The sequence below is a fragment of the Eucalyptus grandis genome, chromosome 3, assembly GCF_016545825.1.
Source record: "Eucalyptus grandis isolate ANBG69807.140 chromosome 3, ASM1654582v1, whole genome shotgun sequence".
In the NCBI taxonomy this organism is placed as follows: domain Eukaryota; kingdom Viridiplantae; phylum Streptophyta; class Magnoliopsida; order Myrtales; family Myrtaceae; genus Eucalyptus; species Eucalyptus grandis.
The window spans coordinates 46,706,613-46,733,379 of NC_052614.1; the positions used below are offsets into that span (position 1 = coordinate 46,706,613).

The 26,767-nt window shown below is 41.1% G+C and overlaps 3 protein-coding genes across 4 annotated transcripts; 2 read left to right on the forward strand and 1 right to left on the reverse strand.

The window, feature by feature from the left end:
* Nucleotides 1–4,486: 4,486 nt before the first annotated feature.
* Nucleotides 4,487–6,494, forward strand: LOC104437553 (CBL-interacting serine/threonine-protein kinase 6). The gene has a single exon (XM_010050521.3). It carries the CDS (start codon nucleotides 4,976–4,978, stop codon nucleotides 6,275–6,277), a length of 1,302 nt encoding a protein of 433 aa, XP_010048823.1. The 5' UTR covers nucleotides 4,487–4,975; the 3' UTR covers nucleotides 6,278–6,494.
* A 6,834-nt stretch (nucleotides 6,495–13,328) lies between these two features.
* Nucleotides 13,329–17,401, forward strand: LOC104437554 (cytochrome c oxidase assembly factor 6). Of its 2 annotated transcripts, XM_010050522.3 has the most exons (4): nucleotides 13,329–13,530; nucleotides 13,636–13,773; nucleotides 13,878–13,995; nucleotides 17,140–17,401. In XM_010050522.3, exons 1-4 carry the CDS (start codon nucleotides 13,441–13,443, stop codon nucleotides 17,205–17,207), a joined length of 414 nt encoding a protein of 137 aa, XP_010048824.2. In that variant the 5' UTR covers nucleotides 13,329–13,440; the 3' UTR covers nucleotides 17,208–17,401. The 2 variants fall into 2 exon arrangements, with proteins under 2 accessions (XP_010048824.2, XP_010048825.2); XM_010050523.3 differs by lacking the exon at nucleotides 17,140–17,401 and having other exon boundaries at nucleotides 13,878–14,271.
* A 4,635-nt stretch (nucleotides 17,402–22,036) lies between these two features.
* LOC104437555 (bHLH transcription factor RHL1) lies at nucleotides 22,037–25,445 on the reverse strand. The gene is made up of 7 exons (XM_010050526.3): nucleotides 24,696–25,445; nucleotides 24,402–24,503; nucleotides 24,132–24,296; nucleotides 23,897–23,962; nucleotides 23,501–23,566; nucleotides 23,232–23,300; nucleotides 22,037–22,907 (listed from the first exon to the last, which is right to left on the reverse strand). The coding sequence occupies exons 1-7, from the start codon at nucleotides 25,209–25,211 to the stop codon at nucleotides 22,599–22,601; spliced, it is 1,293 nt and encodes a 430-aa protein (XP_010048828.2). The 5' UTR covers nucleotides 25,212–25,445; the 3' UTR covers nucleotides 22,037–22,598.
* Between the last annotated feature and the right edge of the window lie 1,322 nt (nucleotides 25,446–26,767).

Here is a 26,767-nt window from a genome sequence, read left to right on the forward strand (position 1 = left end):
AGTTAACACCATCTTCATAATAAATAAATAAATGAATTTCCATGGAAAAAAATAATTGAAATATTGAGCACAGGTTGAAGAAATAAAAAAAAAAAAAAAACAATATATATAGGTGCCCCGCCAACTGCCAAGTATAGTAGCCAGCCGCCGAAGCTGAGCGAAGGTGGGTCTTGACTTGGAGTCAATGCTCATCTAGAATTTCAGATCAACGGCCATCCACTTCTTCAGTTCTCTCCAGCAGCAATCTCCGCCGTCCGGTCCCGCCCTTCCGAGTAACTTCCCTCCCACACGCTTTTTTCTAAAATCTCGGCTTTTTCATCACGTGGAGTGGATAAGCACGAAGAAGCGTGATCCACCGGGATTACTCATGGGATTATATCTCCTTTACTAGCAGGATCTTCTTAAGCTGATCCGATGAAGGATGATTCCAATGTCTATATCTCCTCGTGCCGCATGATATTCTAAGTTAGGTATTTTGCATAGGACACTTACGATAATGTTTTTCGCGTGAACGTGGGGACATTAGGTTTCATTTTGGATTTTCTAAGATGTTTGGCAAAAATTCCAAAATGGGCAGCTCTCACCTTTCCAATAGGTGCTGTTGGAGATGTGGTTAGAAGCTTATTTAAATTCTTGATGTTGATTAGACTTCCCAAGCGTTATCGAGATTGTACAACCCAGCAGAGCATTTGAAGTTATCCAGTGCCATTAGAGATTCTCCTTTATCTTCAGTGACATGTGAGCTTGTCTTGCCGATGCCTCTAAGCTGGTGATCGGTCTTAATAATCATAGTAACAGTGGTGTTGTACAATTCCATCAGAAGTGGGACATTCGTGTCAAGACTAATTAGGAGATTTGCGACGATATGGTTTCTGATAGTCATAGCCTATACCGAGTGAAGTATGAAGTACACTTGAGAATGACACAACTACGTATATCTAGTGAAGTACGAAGTATGCTCGAGAACAGATATCACAGGCGTCTCAATACGTTTGATCAATTTATGGATGGGAACTAAGATAAATATTATTGAGTTATATCTATGAGTAGTGTTAGAAAATCTCACAACAAAGAATTGGTATGGTGTAGAATAATTAATATTACCTAGTTGGGCCATAATTTATTTGTTTTAAATTTTTAGTAAAGGTAGGTCTAATTAGATATGTTGACAAGTTCAGGTTGCGCTCCCTCTCCCTCTTGGCGATTTCTATGTCCCAATTTGTTTTGTGTTTCTTGAATATGAGTTTGGTAACCAATCCCGATGGTATTCTTGTGTAAGTTGTGTCAGAATTTCCTACGTCAAAAAATTGGTGGTGCAGATGAGTTAATATATCTTTTAGTTAGCCTAAAACTCATTTATTTGGTGCCAAACTCTCCCCAAAAAAAAAAAAAAAAAAAAAAAATTGATATAGACAACTATAGAGAATCCCACAGATTTTAAAATAGCACAAAAGGCTACCATATGTATATTTCTAATAATTTCAGTAGACAAAATAACAGCACAAATCCTAAAAGTTGTGAAGTTCATGATGAGTTCCAGGACCCACCCGGCAATTATCTCAGTTCATTATAAAAACATCCGAATTTAAAATGCTAAAAGCAAAAGAAACAAGTCCATAATTAAAACTAAATTCGCGAACAAGCCACCTCCGGGCTAGCGTCACGAAGTACGCGAGCCCACCTCTCCTTCGAGATATTTCAGTAGGGTTTCTTCTATTTGGCCGGCTGATGAGCTGCTATTCGTTGCATTGAACCCGTGAGAATCATGCACGAAAACGAATACGATGAAGCGTTCGGTTTTCCTTCCCCCACACAATGATCGCGCGCGTTATGATTCCAAAATTCAATTCGAGTTTGATTAGTGATTGTCTAAGTTTTAACCACAAACTGAAGAAAGGTCTGGCCACGTTAATCACGAAATCTCGTGTCAAATGTCCAGGGTATTGCTAGCTAATAATTCGAACTTTGACAGTTAAGTCTTGTGATTAGGGATTAATTAATTAGCGGGTCACCTATGCTTTTCTTTCATCAAATGAGAAAGCAATGAATAAAGCATAAATCGTTTTTGCATTGAAATCACGCACTACAGGATGTGGTGGGCAGTTTTACATTCAGACTTAAGAATAGAAATGGTGGGTTTTGAAATGAGGTGGTCCATATTTTCACTAAGAAAAGAAAGAGTTGAGGGTGGTTTTGTAATTTTAGGTTAAGGGACCCTACTTTTTTCAGATATTTTAGGCAGAAAGTTGCCTATATATTTGCCCTGCCAAATCTAAAAAAGTTAATCCAAATACTTAAAAAATGACTGAAGAACATATTATACATATATATATATATATATCAATATTTTTTACGCTTCGGAATTTTTGAAAATTATCGAAGCTACAATATTAGAATAAAATATAACAGTGGAAAATATTTCAAATAAATTTGGGCAGACTCACTTTTTTTGGGGGTGTGAAAATGGGTTATAGTTGAAAACATAAATTTAACGTTGTAAATCTACTATCCCTCTTTTATTACCTAATAAAACGAAGTAACTTTCTAGGTGGTATGGAAAAGAATCTAATATCTAAGAGTTTATCAATCCCAAAATTACCAAGTTAGTTTGTAGAATGATTTTCTTCCATAAAGTTATGTTGCACTTTAAACTCAAGATGAGAGCACAATAATTTTCTCATATCTTTAAACAAAGTAGGATCGGTACTATCAATTATAAACTCTGAGCTAATAAGATTAAAAATCTGCTTGCGTAGATGAATATATTCATACGAATACAGGAAAACCATCTAACCAATCGCCCCATTCGTTTCTTATTAAATTTCCCACACCAAGAAGTCCTAGGTTGTCTTTAAAGGCCCGTAAATATTCAGTTTAATCCACACTAAAGGTAAATAGTCCCACATTTGATCAAAATGGGAGAAATGCATAATCCACTTAATATCGAGTTATTTATCGCTAAAGTTTTAATTATTTCATTTGCGCATGATTGAGTTACTTGTCTTATATTTGAAGGGAAAACAAAGTTATCATGAGAAACGATTTGTTGTTTCATTGCCATAAAAAGTCCCACAAACCTACTCCAAAAATTATGCTTCAATCAAGAAATAGTATTCTAGTTTGTAAAGAATTGAAGGGACATTCTCTTTTTGGTCGGTGAATTGAAGTGACTTTACAAGCAACATTTTCTGTATTTCTTTCAATTTGAAGAAATTAACCGAGACAAAGGCCCTCGGATTTTTTTTTTTTTTTTTTTTTGGGGTGATTTTGTGATGGCAGGTCAAAAGTCAAAATTAAAAGGAAATGAAAATTCAAGTCGGCTGCCCTTTTTTGGGCTACAAATTCAAGTCGACTGCCTACCAAGCCTAGGGTTAGTACCTACGTAAGATTCTTCACAATTTTTGGGGGGCTTCTACCTTTTTTCCCACCTAAGCTTATCCGGCAAAAGTAATCCGACTTTCGATCTTATCAAATATCAATTGACTACCCCCACTCTCTCTCTCTCTACCCACGAATGACGTCGTAAGAAGCTCATGGAGAGCGAAAAAGCCACGATTTCCGTGAAAGTGCAACTCAGGCGGGCCCCACGGGGTTTGCCGGAGGGGCCCCTGGGATGCGTAGAATTTGCTAGTGAGGACAGGCGCTTTTTTTTGCTAGTCAGGACAAACCGAATGAGAAATTGTAGTGACAGCCGAGGTCGAGGGCGAAGCGCCACACCGACGCTCCACGCGCCTGGCACGCATCTGACCTTTGCGGCAGCTGCTTGACCCGGTCGCGCTGCGTACCTTTTGGGATGGCCGAGGGGCCGAGCGAGTCGCTTTTTATTAGGCCATTCCAAATATCGTGTCGACTTCATAGGATTCGTATATCATAATTTCATTATCTGCCCTAAAAAATCGAAATATTCATAAGATTCGATGTATATTCTCATCATCTTTTCGACCTACTTTTTTTTTTTTTTTTTTGTCTTTTGGGTACTATAGATGAGATAATTAGATTGGATTCTTCAGATTCCACATAAACTAATCTAGTTTCCAAGTACCAAATATCTGATTTAATTTTCAGTTTATAATTTTGAGAAATAATTGGGTGGTAGTCTTTAATTTACTGTGAGAATAACAGCATGTTTTAAATTATAAAAAACTATTTAATAAATAATTATAAATTATTGTGCGATCCACTTTTTTAATAATTTATGACTCACAATAAACTTTTCTTCTCATAATAATCTAATTATGTTAGCAAAGGGCCATAACGTTTTGTTGATTGGTAAGTTCAAGATCGATTTGGCAAGCCTGATTTTTTTTTTTTTACCTTTGCCGTAACAAAGTGGGTCAATTCTTTTGGAATTCCTCACCTTGCCCGATCATATGGCATAATAAATTTGTCAGGCAACTCCCTAAATCCCCAAGGGTAAGCGCGTAATTTCGCCCTCGCGCCGGCTCCGCTATATATGGTCGTTCCATGCGCAGCGAACGATGAAGAAGAGGAGGAAAAAAACAAGAACTCAAACTCAATCATTCATTCATTCATTCCCACGCCCCTCCTCCCCCTCCAAAACCTCGCGGCTCTTCGATCCCGAGGCCGCCTCGAGAATTTCCCCAAGAAAAGATCTCACATCGAAGAAGGGAAAGTTCCACCTTCTCGTAGGGAATGCATAGAGATGATGGTAGTAGCCCGCCGCCCTTCTTCCCCAGCAAAGCCTGAGTCGTGTTGGCGAGCCAACTCGCGCATCGGCGGCCGGACCTGCCACCGCAAGCACGTCGAGGACGGGTGATCCTACGGTTTCGCCTCCGACCTCGGCCGCCCAGTTTTACTTTGTGTAATCTTCTTCTCTTTTTCAAAATATCTTGGCCGCGGGTCGAAGAAAGGACCCGGAGTTCGGGAACTGACGTGGGTCTTTCGAAGTTCTTGCAATCGAGTTCCGGTTCTTGCCGTCGGCGAGTGACGTCGGGAGAAGAAAGAAGACCGGAGGATGACGAAGAGGGGGGAGGACGGGAGCTCGTCGATCCTTCACGGGAAGTACGAGCTGGGCCGCCTCCTCGGGCACGGGACCTTCGCGAAGGTGTACCACGCGCGGGAGCTGCAGAGCGGCGGGAGCGTGGCGATGAAGGTCGTCGGGAAGGAGAAGGTGGTGAAGGTGGGGATGACGGAGCAGATCAAGCGCGAGATCGCCGTCATGAAGATGGTGAAGCACCCCCACATCGTGGAACTCCACGAGGTCATGGCGAGCAAGTCCAAGATCTACTTCGCCATGGAGCTCGTCCGCGGCGGCGAGCTCTTCGCCAAGATCTCCAAGGGGCGGCTCCGGGAGGACGTCGCCCGGGCCTACTTCCAGCAGCTGATCTCGGCGGTGGATTTCTGCCACAGCCGCGGGGTGTACCACCGGGATCTGAAGCCGGAGAATCTGCTGGTGGATGAAAACGGTAATCTGAAAGTGACCGACTTCGGGCTGAGCGCCTTCGCAGAGCACCTGAGGCAGGACGGCCTCCTGCACACCACGTGCGGGACGCCGGCGTACGTCGCCCCCGAGGTGATCGGAAAGAAGGGGTACGACGGCTCCAAGGCGGACCTGTGGTCGTGCGGCGTGATCCTATACGTCCTCCTGGCCGGGTTCTTGCCCTTCCAGGACGACAACATCATGGTCATGTACCGGAAGATCTACCGGGGCGATTTCAAGTGCCCGCCCTGGTTCTCGCCGGAGGCCCGGCGGCTCGTGACCAAGCTCCTAGACCCGAACCCGAACACCCGAATCCCGACTTCCAAGGTCATGGACAGCTCTTGGTTCAAGAAGTCGGTCCCCACCACCCTGGTCCCCAAGGAGGACCTGGAATTCGACGAGGAGAAGGCGGCGAAGGTGCGGCCGCCGGCGACGATGAACGCGTTCCACATCATCTCCCTCTCCGAGGGGTTCGACCTGTCGCCGCTCTTCGAGGAGAAGAAGCGGGAGGAGAAGGAGGAGCTGCGGTTCGCGACCACGAGGCCGGCGAGCAGCATCATATCGAGGATCGAGCAGGCCGCGAAGGCAGCCGGGAAATTCAGCATCAAGAAGACCGAGTCGAGGGTGAAGCTGCAGGGGGAGGAGGCCGGGAGGAAAGGGAAGCTGTCGATCGAGGCGGAGATATTCGCGGTGGCGCCGTCGGTGCTGATGGTGGAGGTGAAGAAGGACCGCGGGGACACGCTGGAGTACAACCAGTTCTGCCGGAAGGAGCTGAGACCGGCGCTCAAGGACATCGTCTGGACATCGCCGGACGGCGATGATTCGTTGCCTGCTTAAGAGAGAGAGCGGGGCTGTACATGTAGATCGGATTATTATGTTGGAATAGTTGTCAGCCGAGGAGCAGCAGATCGCCGGTCTGTGCTCTGCTGGTAAATTCAGTGGTTGGTTTGTATGTTCTCCAAGTTTTTTTTTTTTTTTTCGGTTGTGAATATGTTCCAAGTGAGACGTGCTCTGTCTCAAGTAAAAAGCAAATCTTCGATTCTAAAAGCTCAAATCCGATGTCGTTTTCGTGGATGGTTCGGAGGAAAAAGAGGGATCGACGGTCCGGGTAGATGAGGAATTGAACTTGAGATCTTAGAAATTCAAATTATCAAGAAAAGGGTCCGAGATTTACAGTCTAATTCAGCATCTATATGAAGAGTTAGGGAGTGGTTTTTTCTTGGGGTTAATTGAAGAGGTCGTGCAATCGATTTAGATTCTACGTGAGCTTTGGGGAGATCTAACATGTCGATAGAAAAACTCTGATAGAATATGTCTTCAATTCACTTGGGAGGGTATTTATAACGGTATATTTACATAAGGAAACATAAGGAAACATTGAAGTTTGAAGTAAGTACGTGCGCATTTATGGGTGAAGGTGGCGATTAAATTCAAATCTTTAACGTAAGTTATTAATTTGGTTGACTTCTCGTGTCCAATTGATTATATTTCCTTCCATGCTTATTTTAGTTGGGAGCCTCTAGATACATCTTTTGCCAGAAGAATTACTTATCATCCGGTCAACCTTTCAGAGTGATGGGTTACGAACATGAGCGTCGCTCATATTTGTCTATGTTTTCCAAATTTGTATGTACGTAACGTCAATAAATTGAAATACAGTTATGGAAGGCATAGTTGGGGGAAGTTTTCCTAACGTTCAACGATGGAGGAAAACATAGCTCTAGTTAGAATTACTCACGTTACTCATCGGTCGAGACACTTGGCGATTGTAAGACTGCCACAACAGTCCATAGTCCCACGTCAATTACAACTCTATTACACACCTTAATCACCACGTATCTAATCATATTCTATGTTTACCACGTATCTAATCGTATTCTATGTTTACCAAACGTGTCACAACCAAATGACCGTGACTCTTCTTATTATAGTAATTTGTCTGTATTATTCACTTACTAACACACACATATATTTGACATAATAATCTATACTTCTATATATGACTGTAACTAATGTATGTCAACATAAAGGTGATGGCAGGCAACGCCGATCGAGGGCACGGTGGTGAGGTGGAGGGGAAAGGAGGACGAGGGGAGGTGATCAATGGCATAACGGTGTTCGGGCATTGAACCCGAATGCTGGTGGTGGTCCGGCCACGGGGTTCTCCGACCGTGGCAGAGCCGATGGACATAGCAGCAACGGCGGAGGGAGCGGCGGCACGGTGGTCATGTTCTCGGCAGAGAAAGTAGAGTATCTGAGGAGTAATTGCTCGATCTCTCCCTATTCCGGGAGAATCAAACGGAGCAGTTCCTAACACGAACGCGCCATACAAAACACGACAATACGATCAGGGCCGAGTAGACATCTACTTCCATACGATGACTCCCCCCCGCCAGGATCCTGCGCATGCCCACGGGATCAGCACACCGTACGTCACGACCTTTATCGTCTACGAACTGAACGAAACCACGTCTGGTTCTCTCAATTATTCACAAGAACTCAATGATTGTCTCCCTTCTTTCTAGCTTCGCTCTCCATGATTGTCCTCTTTCTTCTGACTCCCCGCTGCACTAGCTGCACTAGCTGCACTAAGGCCTGCAATGTCACAAGCCCTCTGCATATTTTTGCCCTTCGTTTGGTCCGCCCCAAATTTATGTTCAAATTCGTTTATTAACAAGTCTGTTCTCGGAAGTTATGTCTATTTAGAAATGATTTCTTTCCATTTCTATTCTCAAGAAAAAAAAATTACTTCGTGTTTCTATTTCAAATTTATTCCCCGATCGAAAATAGAAAAATTAATTGACGTTATTAAATGGATTTATGTTCTATTTCCATTTCAGGAAATAAAAGAATAAAAATAATAGAAAAACGGAATGGTTGTTAAACAGATCCTAGAACTATCAATTGGTTAAAAAGATTTGTGAGGATGCTATTGCTAATTCTATACATGCAAAACATAGGGTGCGAAGAGATTCTATATTTGTCATTATTATAAAATAATATCCCGTGACTCGTTCAAGTGAGGAGATTTCGTTTTTCAATTTCTTTGTGCTTATGCAGTAAATCTTGTAAAGCGTTAAAAGAAAGCAGCTTTAGAAGAGCAGACTGGTTTGTGTCAGGTTAAACTACTTTTGAAATGTCACGTTATATTTTCAAATGAACAAAAGAAGAGCGTAGAAAATCGGTAAATAAGCCTACAAAAACTTGGAGGCCATTGAAAGAAAGCCAAGTCCCTCGGCAACAACTCAAGTGCCCTACTTGTTGCCGAAACTTAGGACTGAGTTGACAATTATCAAAATATTTATGATTAAATTAACATAATTGAAAAGTTTAGAATTGAATTGGCTGTTGTGTAACAAATTTAAGACTTTTTAGAAAAAATTTCCTGAAGACAAGTTTCATGCGGAAACATTGATTAAAGAATCAAACCAGATCTTTGTCTGCATATGCTTGGAACATCCCTAGATATCATCTGCATAACTGCACTAATTAATCGGAGATTAAGAAGGTTAAGGTTAAACATGACCGCAGAAATCATTGGGCACAGGGACAAGGAGATGGGACACCAGGTAATCTAATTTAATTCCCGGATAGCGACCCCGGAAATTGTTGCACCAGTTTCTATGTGACGTCAGCCGGCACGAGTGTGCTCAAAGACCACTTGCTGATTATTCTGAGTTAGGTTCTTGTCCGCTGGCCTACCTCCAGAAGAAATATGATAATCCACTAACATTAATTTAATTAATTAAACCTTCTCTGAAGTGTCTGCTGTTGCGATTGGACAAGTCATTTTGAGCAGCAATTGCTAAGGTCCGTTGAATAATCTGTCTTTCTGATGAATTGAGCTAGACTAAGGTGTATCTAGGCAGGGTTAGATGGAATCAACTTGGAGCACTCCAAGTGTACTATGATCGGCTCGTGATATTTTTTATTTAGATGCTATATTGTGATCTGTTATAATATTATAATAGAACAATCAATCCGAATAGAATTGTCTCAATGTACCTAGCGGAGTTTACTCATTATAGGATATGTTTTACAAGGTTGTTTCGTGTAAACCGATTATCAAGTTGAGTAATAAGAAAGATGGAACACCAAGGATCAAACACTTTAGCCTTCAGGTGCGATATGAACGTAGACCACTAGCAATCCTATCTAAAAGGGGGATGAACAAGAAACATACAGATTTAGGCTCAATTCGTTTCGTATAAAAAAAATTCTAGGAAAATGTTTCTTAGATTTTCTTATATTCGTTTCACAAAAAATAAATTGATTGGGAAAAACATTTTTCGTGAAGAAAAAGTGTTCTAAGACAGGGAGAATGTTTTTCACTTTTGAGAAAGAGGAAAATATTTTCCACACCCTCTTCCACTCACTTTCTTTCATTAAATACATTTTTCCTTTTTATTATTTAAATTTTCTTAAAATAGATTTTTTAATTGTTTTTTTTTTGGTTCATTTTCTTCTTCATTAGCCAGTCACCATCAATGGCAGTGGTCAGCAACTAGCCATAAGTAAGCTGGAGTCTCACCTGCTGAAGTCGAGTTTACTCGATGCCAACAAGCTCAAGTCTCGCTAGATCAAACTACTTGGGCGAGGCTGAGGTTGTTAGAGCCTCGCCCAAGTAGCCAAATCTGGTGGGGCTCAAGCTTGCCATTGAACTCCTCACATGATCAAGGGAGGATAAAAATAATTAAATAATAAATTAGAAAATATAATAATAATAATAAATTTATTTACACTGGTGCATAAAGAAAAAGATTTTCCTTACCGAACTACAAAATATATTTTCTAACTCATTATGATATTTTAACTAAATACCGGAAAATATGATGATTTCTAGCTTCTTGGAAAACATTGTCCGAAAATGCTATATTTTCCGCAAACTTAATGAAGCCTTCAATATATGAATCTTTTGCACATCTTTGATAAATCCACCTTCATAGACAATATTAAATGTTGACATAGTGTATTCAAGATTTCAATTATGGAGCGCTCTCAACAAGGCTCGAATCCAAGACCGCGAGGATAGGAGCCAGCTCTCTTGCTGTCTAGTCAACATCTTGTCAATGAAAGAACACGCGTGTAATCGCACAAGCTGGTGATTCGACTAGGAACGAGTGTCAATTTCCGAAACCCTCCACAAATCCTCTCCTAATCCAACTGCGGGATTGGGGAAACCGCCACAGAACCCGGTAAGATGCGATGACCCATTAATTTAGCATAGTAAAACCGGCCTGATCTGGCCAAATGAATCTGGACAATACTTATTCTCTCTGCAGCACTGTCCTAAAAACGCATGGGAAGCCGATACTCCGCATTAGAAACAGACGCCAGCCGCATAGGACCTCCCCCTGGTTCGAATTGCGCAGGCGAATACATATGAAGAGACGACAAGCGACATGGGAGTGTGCCGATTGGAATCCAACAACAGTTACCTACGCATAATGTCAAAACGAAATTAGGGTTTTCATAGAACCCTAACATGGGCAGAAGCATTTCCAAATCCCCCGCTAATCGCGTTGGAAAGCAACCTCGTACGCCGACCATACTAATTCCGGAATTCAATATGCATTATGACATGATATGATCACCGCGTTTAGTAACTTAGGGAATTAAAATAAAGATTTTGACAGTCAGCTCGAAAAGATGGCAACATGCACCTCTTCCTCCCTTCCTTCTTTCCTCAGTATCTATGTGGGGGAGGTTCTCAAGATCCAGAGCGGCACCTGGGTTTTGTCTATCAAATTATTGTAAAGGACATCATTTTTGTTTTGGCATCTTTCTATTAGACCCCATTATAAATTTTCGATTTAAATAAGGTAATCATGGCATGGCCAATTATATGAATTATTCTATAATTCTTGATTAGTCAGCTTCAACCACCGGGCGCTGCCATATGCCATATGACCAGGTGTCCTCTTTGTTCTATAATTGCTAAAATGATGTTTATTACTTTAACTAAGATTCAGCTTGATCAATCATTGCTAAGGAGGAAGAAGAAATGGTCATTGCTCCCCGAAATCTACAGGTAGAGAGACTGATGACAAAACCAGGGGCCATTCAACCCACAACCTTTGCTGATCAGCGTCGTTTTCTGGTGTCTTATTGATGTACCCAGATGAGCATTATTTGTCTAATCTTTAACCGAAAGGCTTGTGGAACGTGGCTTTGTGTAGGTGAAGCCTCAAATCAAGAACAACCATGGATGCCTTCTGCTTTCGATTTCGACCGTCTAACTTAATGTTTGGTTTGATTTACGCTCTCTCTCTCTGATTATGTGACGGATCATGATCTTCTTGAATAGTTTGCTTAGTTTAGGGTTTGGAGTGAGTCGTGTTACGTTCCGTTTTTTAACAGTGAAGATTCTCATCTTGTGTAGATAAGTTCCCAGCCAAGGAAGCACCCTGCAAACATCATGGACCAAGTAAGAAACGAATCTCAGACGTGTCGAGTAAAACAAATATAAACTTGTAAGAGAATCGAACCAGTGTCATGCGCCTAATCAACACACTTAATAAGTTTTTTTTTGCCAAAAAAACTAAACACATGGGGGGTTCCTCGAGTTCCTCGAGGTACATATTGAGAACGATTGACATGAAATGTCTCTCTCTTATATCTTGTCCTGATCTCAAGAAGATTATTGAATAATCACTTCACAAAAATGGGAGAGAATAACCCGGTCTCTTTGCTCATTTTTTGTGTACGCAGAAAAGCTCGCCCCGAAGGCTGAAAAGACCTTTATTCGAGAGGGATGCTTGGGCCGACACAGAGACCAACATTGGTTTTCGAGCACGCTAAGGTTGAAGTACTGGGCTTCTTGGCCTGCCGGGCCAGCATCTCGTGCCTGATTTCGATGATGATCTTCTGATAAGCTACTACTTTCAATATGGACAGCTGATAGAAACTTGTCTAACATTTTTAAGTTTATTGAAAAAATTTAAAATTTTTCACGAAAGTAAAATCAAAATCTAAAAATTTCATAAAATGCAATCAAGTTCTAAAATTGTCACAAAAGTGCAACTAATGAACTTGATTAAACCCGTTTGATAAGTTTTATGACTCAATTGCATTTTTTTAAAGTTTTAGCACTCAATGATACTTTCATGACAATTTTTAGGATTTGATTGCACTTTTTAAAATTCTAGAATTCGAATGCATTTATTAAAAGTTTTTAGAACTCAATTGTACTTTTTAAAATTCTTAACACTCTATTACACTTTCGTGACAACTTTTAGAATTTGATTATACTTTTTAAAAGTTTAAGATTCGATTACTTTTTTGTGATATATTTTATGACTTAATTGCACATTTTCAAATTTTTAGGATTTGATTATGCTTTCATAATGAGTTTTAGAATTTCATAACGAGTTTTAGAACTTCGATTAGAATTGTCAAATTGGACCATATGAATCGAGAATTATTCAAAGCAAACTAAACTTGCCAATTTGGTGTGTCAGTCCAATTCCCAATTCCAAGAGAAAATCGGATTGGGAATTGGACTAATTGCATATATATTTTAATTTCTTTATAAAAATAAGATGACTAGCTTATATATTCTACATAATAGAATGCTTCAAGTAATAGGAAAAAAAATGATCGGTTCCATTGGACCAAACTAGACCAAACCGGACCTAGAACCAATTACCCCTACTTCTAGTGCACTTTATCCTCTTGAAAAGATACTTGTCGACAATTCTTGCGATTAGAGAGTGCGTACAATACGAGAATTTTCACCAAATCAAGACTCGAGTTTGATTCGTCTAAGGAGATACATGGCAGTGCATGTTCTTCTTGGGCCCAAAATATCTGATGGGACGATGAATTTGCTGCGGTTCTGCTCACTGGACCGGACCACCAATCGCGAGCCCAAGATCCAAGCCAGCCTCTCTCTTTCTCTCTCCCGCAGAGTCCGCCAGAATCTGCAGCCGAAAGCCGAAGCGGAAGCGAACCGATCGAAGCAGCTGCGAAGGGGAGAGCTTCGGGCGGGCGTTGCGGCCATGGCTGCCGCTGCAGAGACCTACGGAGCAAGAGACCCAGAAACGGTCCACGCCGACGTCCTCTCTAAAGCCCGCGAATCTTGCTACAAGGTCGCCCTCTTCCTTTTCTCTCTCTCTCTCTCTCTCTAGAATTCTTGATCATATTCAGAGACGAACGGTGGGGCGCGACGTGACTCGCGTTCTCTTTCTGGGCAGGCCCGCGACGCTTTCTACGCCTGCCTGGAGAAGGAATCGAGCAAGAAGCCGACGGAGATCGGCTCCGTCGGGCTGTTGTACCCTGCCGAGTGCAAGAATTCGCGGGCCGAGTACGAGAATCGATGCCGAGCTTCCTGGGTAAGTGTGAATTGGGATTCTTGCTGTGATTTTGCTTTCGCTCGTTTCGTTTTTGTGGTTTGTGGGTTGATGTTGTTGTTGTTGGTTTCGGTTGGTATGTGTAGGTGAAGCATTTCGATAGGCAGTACTGTAGGAACAAGACGCTCAAGAGGCTCTTGGACGACAAGGATGCGAAGCGCGGGCCTTTGACGCTCCCGCAGCCGTCCACGTTCAAGACCCCCAGTTGAGATTTGCTCTGCATTCCCTTGCTTGGTGGGATGTGTTTCTGTTTCGGTAATTGTATTCCCATGCAATGAGTCTTAGAATTGAAGTCTGTATATACCGACATCTATTGTTAATTTGCGCTGAAACTGCTACCGGGGAAAATTTTGTCTAAGGCTGCATTTGTTTTATGCTTAATTCAATTGCTTTCCTCTTGTCATTGTCAATTATAAATTATTTTCTTCAATGCAGTTTGGGATAATTGAACTTGATCAAAACTTATTCTTTACATATGTATCACTGGCGAATATTGATATTTGAATATGTCCCTGAACGACTCTCCAGAGTTCACCTTCTGAATCTATTGCCTTGGGAAGATTTTCAGTGTAAAATATTTTAGAATCCATGTGTACATGAGACTATTGGGTGTTCTTGTGAGGAAAATTTGCCAACTGATGCCTATACTATCGTGGAATTATAGTGCTCCCCTTTTTTGGAGATCAGTAATCATGAATCTCTTCAGTACAAAGATTTGAAAGTTCTCTTCATATGGTTTTGTTGAGGAGTTTAGATACTAGGATCAACCCCATATGAGAAGATGCTTAATTAAGATTTTCGGAGAGTTTGATTGCTTTAGAGTATCCCCAGAGTGTGTGTTTTTTACCACAAAATGCTCTATATAAGCAATTTAGTTGCTCCTTCAGCTCCTTCAGTATGTCATGTCTTCAGACTCAAAAAAGCCTTATGGTTGTGTCTTTTTTCTTTTCTTGGACTAATATTCTCTCCTTCCCCCCCCCTTCTCTCCCCCCTCTCTGTGCATGTGCACACGCGTGCGTGTGGATGTTGTTGCTTTTTTAAGGTTTTGAACCCAGAACATCCTATCCCCCAACATATCCCATTGCCACTGTCTGGTGGCCCTCTTGCTTCGGTGTTTTTAATTGATGATTTTACAATACTAGAAGAGCACAACCTTGGATACTAAAATGGCAGAATTTCTTTGCTACACTACAAACTGTAGATGTTATGTACCAATCTATATCTAAAGAAGGTGATTGACAGATGCCCGATGGTACAAAATTGAGTGTAATTAAGCAATACATGGCTAAAATATATTATGTTACCTTCTTTTTAGACATGGCAACTTTGACCCTGTGAAATCAAATTTGTTTGATAGAGAAAGGCCTGTTTTGATCGGCTAGTTGCAGCAGTTCTTTCTTTTGATCCAGGTCTTACCAGTTGAATGAAGTATCTTGGATAGATTTGATTTTGTGTTGGTAAAAGCTAGGAATAGAAATGCCTGCTTTTGGTAGTGGGCCTTGCTTAGTTATCAGAAATGCCACAAACAAAGAATTTTGACATCTTTCTTTAGGCTTTTCATCAAAATGCTCATGAATGTTATTGAAAAATAGAAAGTAAATTGTGGAATCTGAACTCAGTGGTGTGGAGGATCATAGATGTATGTGATGAGAAGTGCTCACAAAGGAGACTGAAGTATACAATGTTGGGATAGGTTGACTTTCACCTCATGCTTCTGTTTACCATTGACTTCATGATCTCAGGGTAAATTCCAAAGACTCAATGCATTTTTGGGTTATTTACACTTAATTATCAGACTTCAACTTTTTTTATTCCTTGCATTCACTTTTTAAATCCCCTAAGGGTTGGTAATTAACAAAATTCATTCTCAAGTTTCTCCTCAATTACACTTGGCATCTGCTAATTCCAAAGCCTATACTTTGCATTTTCTGCTTTCAAGACCGTATGTTGCACCCTATGATATCAAGAAAACTATTCTATAGACTCCATAGTTTCTTTAAGTTTTCTTACAAATTTATTTGTCTTAAGACTCCAAGGTCTAAATTTTAGGTTTTTTCGGAATCTCAGGACGTAAAGTGTTGTGTTTTGAAACATGAGTGCAGATGAGGGAAAGCTGAATATAGTTTCTATCAAACTGTTATCCTTTTATTATAGTCATCTCCACTACACACAGTTGTCCAACTTTCTCTGTTTAATTTGATTTATCAACCAATGGGTGTCTGTTGAGAATCTGAGATGGGACGGTGCATTGGACATATCCACCATAGTAGCTATTTACCTGGGAGTTGAAATTTGATCAAAGGCATGGCCTAGATTGGCAGTGCATACCCATTATTGATGCTAAGGAACATACGACCTAAATTCGGGTTGCTTTACCCTCTACCAAGCCTTTGTAATGTTCTTTTTCTTATGTGTTGGGCTGCTATGAAGTACTTTGAAGCTAATTCACTGCCAAGTCAAAAGAGAATCCACTGAGCTAAATTATGAAAAGGCAATGAGCATTTCATCCCTGTCCAGACTCATAGGCTGACATGTCAAATCACCATCAATTGGTTGGCCAGTATAGTACTGGAGTAGCAATTTACAAGGTCTGAGGAGTTGAGTGTGATGGATGAGAAGATCAGATGGTCTTCAGATTGCTCAAGTACTTTTTTCTTTCTTATGTGTTATACTCGAGCCTCAGATCAATTTGCAAACCTGGATGGAACTTCATCTGGGTTCTGATCCATTAACTGAGACATTCTACCTTTCTGTACTGGCTCTAGAGAGTGCACTTTCATTTAACACATTGAGTGCTGAAAAGAGAGTACAATAATTAATACCTTGTGATTGTGAGAGATACAATCTCAGTCTTTTTCAAAGAATTGTCATGGAATCTTTGTCTGAAAATTTTATATGATTAGCTATCAAACAATTGATGTGCAACTATGTAGTTTTAACAGGACAGCAGATTGTTGGGGCAATGCCAACTGTCAATAAAATCCGAGTGTTCTATGACTCTCCATGTTGGATCAGTTTTATTCGGTTTGAATGGCTGATTAAACTAACATGCTTTGTGTTATTGCTGTTTTCATCTGCTGCCACTAATTTTTTATTATGCCGATTAAAAAAGAGAGTGAGTTTTAAGTAACTTGCATCTTTAGTACTTGAAACTGTAACATCATTTGTGCTCATGTTACAACAGGACAGATTATCACCACTCTTGCTGCCTCACACGGTTCTTCATATGTTTTCTCTGGACCGTACTTGCATGAACTCATGATTCCAAGCTTCTTTTATTGCTGATTGCTGATCATATGCTGCTCTTTTCCTCTTAGTTCTTAATTGCTCTGTATGATGCTGTGATAGGGAGCTTCATTGATAGCCGCAACCCTAACAATCAGCAAGAAGGGATGCAGAAAATTTTCTCTACATGAATTGCCTGCTTAGGAGCAGTAGATGTTAAGTCAGACGACTTATTATGTGAATATTCTCGATCTACATTGATTTATAAGGGAAAAAATTATTGTTCCATCACATTGCGACATAAACAAGGAACCGGGTATGCTTGGTTTCCTACATTTCCTTCTTTCTTTCTCTAGTTTCTTTAATAGATGATTCTGCTTCTGGATGGAGATCTCTCTTATTCCATACATTCAGCACCAGTTGCTCACTTTTTCTTTTTGGAAAGTACAGTCGGGGAAAATTCATGCTAAGAATATGGCGACGATGTTGGGAGATTGCAATACTTTTAGGTCCTATGCTAGAGTTTGGCAGATTGCAATACTTTTAGGTCCTATGCTAGAGTTTCGGAAACTTATTCTCAGGAAAACATGTTGTAAAGAAAGGACGGTAAGAACAATTTACGGTCAGTTTCCTTTTGTGCAACGAAGATTGCGCTTGATAGGTCGCGATTTTGATTTGGCAGGGTCTGTTTTCTAATCATTGAACAACAAGAATGTTTAAAGTCATCTTCAGAATAACTTGGAGATTTTCCAGTTGTGAGTACTTGCATCATATTGATGAGAAATGGATGGCCCAAGCCCGAGAATGAACTATCTAACTCCTACATATGAGGAACTGTGATTGGCTGTTTTATCATGAAATTAGACCTTGGCTTATAGCTAGAGAAAAGGTTTTATGCTCAAAGTTGAAAATCCTTTACAAAGTGAAGTTCAAGCTAATCATCCATCTAGCACAGCGTTCACTATAATCAACAAAGCGTGGTCTGTTGTAAGCAAGAGTCTTTTCTTAATGACCGCGAGGAGAACCCTGCCATCCTTGCATACACTGATAAACTCCGACTCGGCACTCGAAGGTGAGATCAGAGCAGCGCCGCCGCTCGCCTGCATCGCCCTTGAGGGCGGATCGCGAGTGGCCATGATCGGAACCTTCATCTCCCATCTCTCAGGCCGGGAACCCGATTAACCAAGCTGAAGCCTAACTGGCTTCTAATACCATCTAGTTGTCAAAGTGAGCATCTGATGCTGATCACCCTGGATGCGCACCAAATGTACCCTGTTGTTGATCGATCAGGTGTCGGCCGAACTCACAAACAGAATATCGGAGTGGGTTAATCACAATCGTCATCGATAGGATCGCATATCAACATCGTGAAATCTATATCTGTGATTGCATATGATCGCAAAACCGAGTCTACACAAGAGTTTTCACCTTAGGGAAGGTTACAAAAATAAAATCAAGAACTGCGACATGGAATTGTCATCCATTTCCGTTGACCGATCTATGAGCTTCTCTAATTCTTTCTTTATTGCTACTTCATTTAGGAAATAAAATCAGAGCCAAAGACGGGGACAGACCTTAGTCGCCTCCCACTCTTTGGCATCCCATCGGTTTCAATTCACTGCCAAAGCAGATGCAGCTCGATGCTTCTTGACCTAACCACAATATTTTATTTTTTTTAATGCCAATCTTTGTAAAAATGTAGTTTGAGCCACTGAGTTTCACTATACTTTAATTTTGTACAACATGCCCTAACATGCTAGGAATAGGATACGTGGCATCCCAAGAATATTATTATTTTTTTCTGCTTTCCGAAGGATGCGTGATTAGGTAGGGATGGTTCTGTTTTTATCTGCTTTAATTGGTTATCTAATCCACGCTTTGCGTGGAAATATCAATAATATTATATATGCAATAGGAGAAGACAAAGACCTCGTTTGATAATAATATTGGTAGCTTTCTAGAAGAATATCATAATTTAAGGATGCTTAAGATTGAGGCAGAAAAGACGTTTCAATGTTATGTTTTCTAAGCATGTAAAACAAAATTAGAAAAGTGGGCTTTCAGGGTACAATAATGAAATTCGACCAAAAAGGAGTGCAGCAATGAAAGCTATATTAAAAACTAAGTTCTTTCAAAAAGCAAAATACAAAACTGATAAATTATACATTCTCCGTTTTTAAGTTAGTCGCTAGACAAAAAAAGGGGTCATTGCAAAAATTAGAGCTCCTGATGTCCTAATCCATAATTTTGACATATTAAATTAAATGGATTTATTAATTTGTTGTGATTATAAATGCATAAAATTTAATTATGTGAATAGAATAAGTTTTAGTTTGAATTAGCAATTATTTCTGCATTGAGAACGTATGTTTTTTACTTTGTTCCTACTCGGTCTAGTTTAATCCGCGTTTTCTCTATTTAGAATTTTTGATTGAATTTATTTCGTTGTTATCTTGTTTAGAGGGATTTTTCTTTATTATAAATCACTAAATTGTAAGAATATATCTAAGACACCATATTCAAAATAAGTCATATCAGTCAAGAGAATATGAATGCTCTCTCTAATTTATCAATTGTTTCAAGTTTAAACTTAGTAAGAGATTAAATTTACCGAGTCTTTATCCATTTTCTGAAATTTTAAAGTCAATAAAAGATAGAAATTTAGAAATGACAAATGAGTATGCTTTTTGATAATGCATTTCGAGATATTTTTGCCTAAATTTATGAAGTTTTACACTGTAAGACCGAAGTTGGTAATAAGAAATATTTGTTATATAGACAATGAGGCAAAAAATTATTATGTGCCTCGTGCGGCCATATTTTGTGAACATATCTTCATGTGTTTAGTACACATATCAAATTTCTAATATGAATTTAGATCATAAAGTGCACACCAAATCAAATTAATTTCGACAAAAAAAAAGTACAACATCTAATTACAATACAAAAAAGTAAAGACCCTCTAATTCTTCTTCTCTCAAATGCGATTTTAGGGCCTTGATAGCTTAATCTCAAATCAAACATCGCAACCTCTTCATAAAGAATAATCCTGCAAAATATCACATTCTTGATTTTCAATATGTCTTCTTCTATTAGAGAAGTGAAAGTAAACAGAAGAGACTCCTAATCGAATTAATTTCAACAAATAAAGTACAACATCTAATTACAATACAAAAAAGTAAAGACCCTCTAATTCTTTCTTCTCTTGAACGCGATTTCAAAGCCTTGATAGCTTAATCTCAAAATGAACATCACAACCTCTTCATAAATATTCGTCCAAAAAAAAAAAAAAAAACCTCTTCATAAATAATAATCCTACAAAATATCCCATTCTTTATTTTCGATGTGTCTTCTTCTATCAGAGAAGTGAAAACAAACGGAAGTGATTCCTAATCTTAAAGATGAGGAGAGGAGTATTTGCTCCTCATACTTGAACCTGATTGGTCGAATCAAGATTTTCCATCCATAATTTTGTATTTAAACAAATATCCAATCTATTTCAAATGTGAATTAGATGCATGTCAATTTAATTTTTGTAATTGACTATTTTCCAAATAATAAATTTAAACTCATGAATGCATCTCTTATATGGCTTTTTTAAAAAAAAAGAAAAATCTCAATTTCAAATTATCTGGATTTTGGAAAAGCTATTGTCATTTTCACTTTTTGGCAAAACAAATTTGCTTCAAATGTTATAAGATACATCTATATGGGCCATATAGCAGCACCATTATGCTCCGTGACGATAACCAAGGTAAAGTCAGTTGTCACATGGTGAGCATAGGTGCGAACTTTCTTTTAACTCCACCGATCAAGTAAACCACCTAAGTGCAACTAATCTTTTTATTTTTCAGCCAAAATTTCGATTTAGATGGACCCGAACATCGTCTTTTGCAAGAGCCGTAACTATCCCTCCCTCGGAGACCCTATCCGATAAGATTTTTCTAGTACTTTTTCCCTAAACGCAAGCGTGATCATTAGCTAAGGAGAGTCCATAGTTTTTACCTTAGTGGTTTTGCAAGATTAACAATGTTTATGGACAATGAGTATGCGGTATCGGGTACATTGCTAGTGCCCGACTTTAGGTGTGGTCAAAGTGGTGTCCAAAATCAAGAACACTGATTAGACTAGTCCACCACTAATGAGCAACTTGAACAAAGTTAGAAAGTAAATCGGTCAATTGACTTAGAAACCCTAATGAGTACTTGAAAGAGGCATAAGTTTGGACGACACTAAAAAGATGTGATTAGACCCATATCAAATTCTCGATGGAGTCTTCTTTCCCTTTAAATCGCTGACGCAGTAGTCCAATTACCTCGAGCCGTCCTATGTGGCATATTGTCACATCAACAATTTCCGGTAAAAATCGCCTAGAAGGAATACATTGAAATTTTGCACAAAAGTTTAAGACTAAATTGATAAGATCGGAAAGTTTATGATTGAATAAATATATGTACAATAAGTTTAAGATTGATTGGATAATTTCCCCATAAATATAAAGACTACTAGGGGTTTATAAGATGCTGCAAATAATTATCTTGACTAAGGTCGACTGTCGGCAATGACAAAACTAAGGTCGACTATCAATGATGACGACCCGATGCAGTGTGACACTATCGATCTCTTATTTTTTTTATAAGAAATTAGTTTATTTTCCTGTCCTTAATTAAACGATGGCCTACAATTTGTAATAAAAAGAAGAAAGGGATCCCCCGATAAGATACTTGAGCTCATGGATGTTATATTCTCAAGAATACTAACAATCACTTTTGTGGTAACAATTGGATGCTAAGGAAGGAGATTCGGTAAAGAGTAGCTAGACCAAATCCTCCTCAAGCATTGGCCGACTCGTTTGATCTCATCCCAAATTGAATTTGGATCCCCTTTTGGAAAAGGCCTTGAGATATTAAATTCGATATGTATAAATATAAATATATATAATCACAATCCCAATTAAAAATCATACGGTCGCACCTTTTCGAGGGGGTGGGGGGGAGACACAGAGAGACAATAATGCACGTAATTTCGGAATTATCTCCCAATAATTGCCTCAATAGAATACTAGAAAGTGAGATTAATTAATTAACGTAAAGAGATATTACAACCGAAAAGAGAAGGAAAAAACAATACAAAAAAAAAATAACGATAAAAAAGAGGAAACTAATCCCAAAAAAAGGGAATTTCCTCGGGATATGGTTCTCCTCCATGTAGTATTTTGCTTTTCGATTTCTGATGAAGTTAGCTTTTCTTTTTGGGCCAAAAGTCTACCCAAATACGGCGTCGCAAAAGCAACCAAAATGCAGGACCACCTTATTTTCGTAGACTTCCGCACACGGAAAAGAAAACCCCGTCCAGCCCACGTCTCCCCCACTTTTTCCTCGGGCCCCACCTTTTCTTCCGCTGGTCAAAGGGAGAGAAAAAACGAAGACGAAATTACGAAAAAGACCCGGAGGCAGTCAACGGTCAGCGCCACGCGTCGGGATCCCACCCTCCGGATCAGGGCTTGGAGATGGAGGCCGCGTCCTTGGCGTCGACGCCTCCTCCGGCGGCCGCGCCGCCGGCCAGCGCGGCGGACTGGACGGTCAGGGCGGACACGCTCGGGGAGGTGGGGCCGTCGCCGGGGCCCTGGTGGTGGTGGTGGTGGTGGTGGGCGGAGGGGGAGGGAGGGGGATGCGGGACTGGCAGGTGGCGGTGGAGATGGCGGTGGCGAGGGAGATGGGCATGAGGCAGAGGCCCTTCCCCTGCAGGTACTGCATCGCCGACCCCATGTCCTCCTCCATGAGCTTCGCCACCTGGTGCTCCGAAACCGTCAGGCTGTCCCCGGAGGCGCCGCCGTTGGAGCTGCTCCGCCCGCTGCCGTTCGCCTGAGAACCGTCGCCGCCACCGCCTCCCTGCAGATAAGACAAGGAAGAGACCCCGATTCAATCTCTCATAATTATATCTCAAAACGCATACAGAATTCACCAAAAAGAGGACAAGGGAGGGGACAGGGAAGTGGGGAAAAGAGGTAAGTCGGAAAGTGGGTCGAGAGCGATTTTTCTATAATTTCCCATCGAGAGAGAGAGAGAGAGAGAGACAGCGAGAGAGTGGAATCTGAAAAAGGAGGCACGCGTGCTGCTTTGGTTTTGTCGTCTTGTGTTGATTGAGGAATTTCGGGGGTACTTTTGAATTAGTTTTTTCTATTGGAGTATGAGTAGCCCGTGTTTTGGTGGTACCTCAGAGGACATATCGGCAACGAGAGGGGCAACGGCAGCCGCACCGCCCAGCCTGCTCATACTCAGCACCTGTGCCAAAACGAAACACACAGAGAGAGAAAAATCAGCAGCTCATCCATGTTCTTCATAAGCTCATACGCCATACGGAGATGGAGTGGCTCTTGGCTACTAATATTCAATTCACGGTATTGATTATGTCCCTAACAACAATGTCAACGAAGGGAATCATTCCCTTTTTTTAATGCGACAGAGAGAGAGAGAGAGAGAACCTTGACTTGAAGCTGCAGGAATTTCACATAGTCGATAATCTCATCCAGCATTGATGCCTTGTCCGTCTGTCATTCCCCAAGACCAGCACCGCCCCATCGGGAACACCCCCAAGACAAAACAAGAAAAGGTTAGAATTTCCCCCATAATGAAAAACTGATCTTCTTCGAAATGGAATAACTGAACTGAACACAATTCATGGCCAGAGCAGAGCCTCTCTGACTAGCGGTTACAGAGTTCCCAGATGGGAACTGAGGAAAGAAGGGGAATCTTCATGGTAATGAGCAAACCGAATAAACAAATGATTTAGGGTATTTTTAAAACATCATATAAAAATGGGGAAACATCAGAAGACAATAAATGCAACAGGCAGTGGAATTAAATGAAGCTTCTTGCACCTTGTTGGCATTGGGAACCAGCTCCTGCAGCGCCTTCATTCTCTCCGCTATCCTCTCTCTCCTCAGCTGCAACCCCACCACCACACAATTCCAATTTTAGGAACTCGATAAGTACAAAACCCAGAAATTATTTTAAAAAATAAATGTGGGGAAAAAAAAAAATTTTGAGCAGGCCCCCAAAAAAATAAAAATCATGTCTTTTTCGCAAGAACAAATTGGATTAGTTGGAGCGCACTCTTTCAGCAATACTGTGAGGATCGGTGGCTTGGCCTCTCCTCGCCCTCACTCTCTGCCTCGGCTGGCCCGGCGCGGCCGCAGTGCCCGCGGTGCCGCCCGACCCGCTCGCCGCCGCCGCCGCCGCCTGAGCGCTGAAATTCGGTGACGCTTGCATTGATCCCCCCTGTGATGATTTCCCAGAACAGATTGTCAGAAAGTTATGCCCCCAAAAAGAAGAGGAAAAAACCAAGTGGGGGAAAAAGATAACGTAAAGAAAAGGGGGAAATGCCTGAGGTAGAGAAAAATGCTGTGAATGGTTCGAAGTTTGGCCATTGCCATGCAGAGATCCGGCGAAGCCATTGAACAGAGCTTGAACTGAGCTGTCGCCTCCCTGCGATCAAAACCCACCCACTTCACTGTTAATTTCAACTTCTATGAAACATTCGAACCATCGTGCTTTTTCTTATTAAAAAATTCAAACTTTTTTGAATGGATTACAGAGCACTTGAAATTTGACCCGCACTAACACTCTAAAAAAATTTCAAAACAACAAAAGCAAAAATGGCATCCCGAAAAGTTTTACCAGATTCGCAGACTTGAAATGGGAAGACGACGGCGACCCGTCGCCTCCGGCCATCAACATCTGCTGCAGCATCATCGCCTTGGCGGCCGCGGCCGCGGCCTGAGCGCCCCCTCCGCCGCCTCCGCCGCCGCCGCCGCCGCCGATCTGGTGCTGCCTCAGCTTCGCGGCCAGGACCGTGGCCTCGTCCAGGCCGTGGAAGCCGACGTCCTCCGACAGGTCGACGGTGACGTCGCCGTTCTGGCCCATGGGGAGGTGGTGGGCCGCGGCGGGGTCACCGCCGGTGCCGAGGTGGTCGGCCCAGGAGGGGATCCCGGAGAACATGTGGTCGAGGAAGTCGTCGCCGGAGGAGGAGGAGGGGTCGAAGTGGTGGTGGCCGGCGCCGCCGCCGCCGCCGCCGGCCTGGATCTGGCCGTGGTGGGGGTGGCTGCCGTTGCTGCCCTGGAGGTCGTGGAGGGAGACCTGCTGAGGGTTCAGCAGGGAGCTGAGGGTCTGCATCTCTCTGCTGCAGGGCTGCATGTTGGAAGAAGGAGAAGGAGAAGGAGGAGGAAGAGGAAGAGAGAGAAAGAGAAGGGAATGGATGTGAGAGAGAGAGAGAGAGAGAGGTCTTCTTCTTCTTCTTCTTCTTCTTCTTCTTCTTCTTCTTCTTCTACTTCTGTGTTGTTTGGATTTAGTGGTTGGAGTGATCTGGGGAAGTGAATCTGAAAGAGAGATGATGTTGGCGTTTCAGTTTTTTTCTGGGGGTTGTGTGCGTGTGCTTTCCCTTTTATGCATTTGAGTTGATTTTGAGTGTGCTAGTTGTCCACAGCGCGTGAAGCGGACGAGCGAACCTGAATTTTTAAAAAAAATTTATATTGAATTTTATGGAGAAAAGGTTATGGGAAAAAGGAAAAAAAAAAGGGGGAATATTACAGGGGATCTGATTATAACTGCTAATTGGGTTTGTTTTGGGGGAGGAGACCAGGTCAAATTGGATAGGGAAGTTAACTGCCTATCTAATTATCTATTATGTGAGGTCAATATGATCTAACGGTTCATGTGGAGTGAATTCGTATAGATTAAGAGTATCTAGAAAAAGGTCGGAATTTTCCATAATAGCACTTCAGAATATGGTTTAGGCGAAAATCCACGACTAGTGGGTAAGTTGCCATAATTGTTGTGGACAATTTTTTTTCCCTCATTTTTATTTCCTTTGTGTGGTGTGGCTGCAGGCTTCTGTAAGAGATTGAGAAGCTCTCAACACAAGGAAATGCGAATCGTTGGAATCCTACCCAAATTTGTTTTCTAACACCAATCAGAAAAGACGATGTAAATCCCTTCTTGAGGAAAGGGTAGCGAGGTTCAGACAAGCTCCTGTGTATCTTTTCGATCGCGTTCTTTAGATTTTTAATTTGTTTAATCAAGATTTTGAGGTTGGTTGACTTTTCTAATCAAGCATCTTTAGCTCCGGTTCTAACTACTGGAAGATTAAAATATATGGTATAGTCGGTGAGAATCCAAACTAGAAAATTCAAGTGCAATGTTTCTGTTAAAAGTTCTCTTTGCTTTAAGGTTTTTGGTTATAGCTTTTCACTTTTAAGATTTAATCGCATACATTCGTTAACCATTCCTAATACCAAAAGTTCTTCCACATCATACTCTTGTCAGTTCCAATGGACATCCCAACTCTGATTATTTTAAATTGGAGTCGAGTATTAAATTAGAACATTATACAAATTCAGTAACTTGATATGACAAATTAAAAGTTCAAAGTACTCAATTGAAGTTAATGGATTATCCTAGGATTAAAAGAGAACCTTTACCTATAATTTATCCTAGCGTTAAACCCAATTAGATTCGCGGTATCAAATGCCACCGACATTTCCATGAGATTTGACCACAGGATCATTTAGGCCTGCCCTTTTTCTTGGCTACAAGATCATTTAGACCAGCTTCGGTCCTCCGTCTTCTATTGAACTTCATAACGTGCGCTTCAACAATCGGTCAAGCCCTCAATTTATGGGTTCTGTCCCTAAAATACAGGAATCTGCTCAGCCCAAAACCTGAAAAGGATGGAACCATCCGCAAGCAAGTCT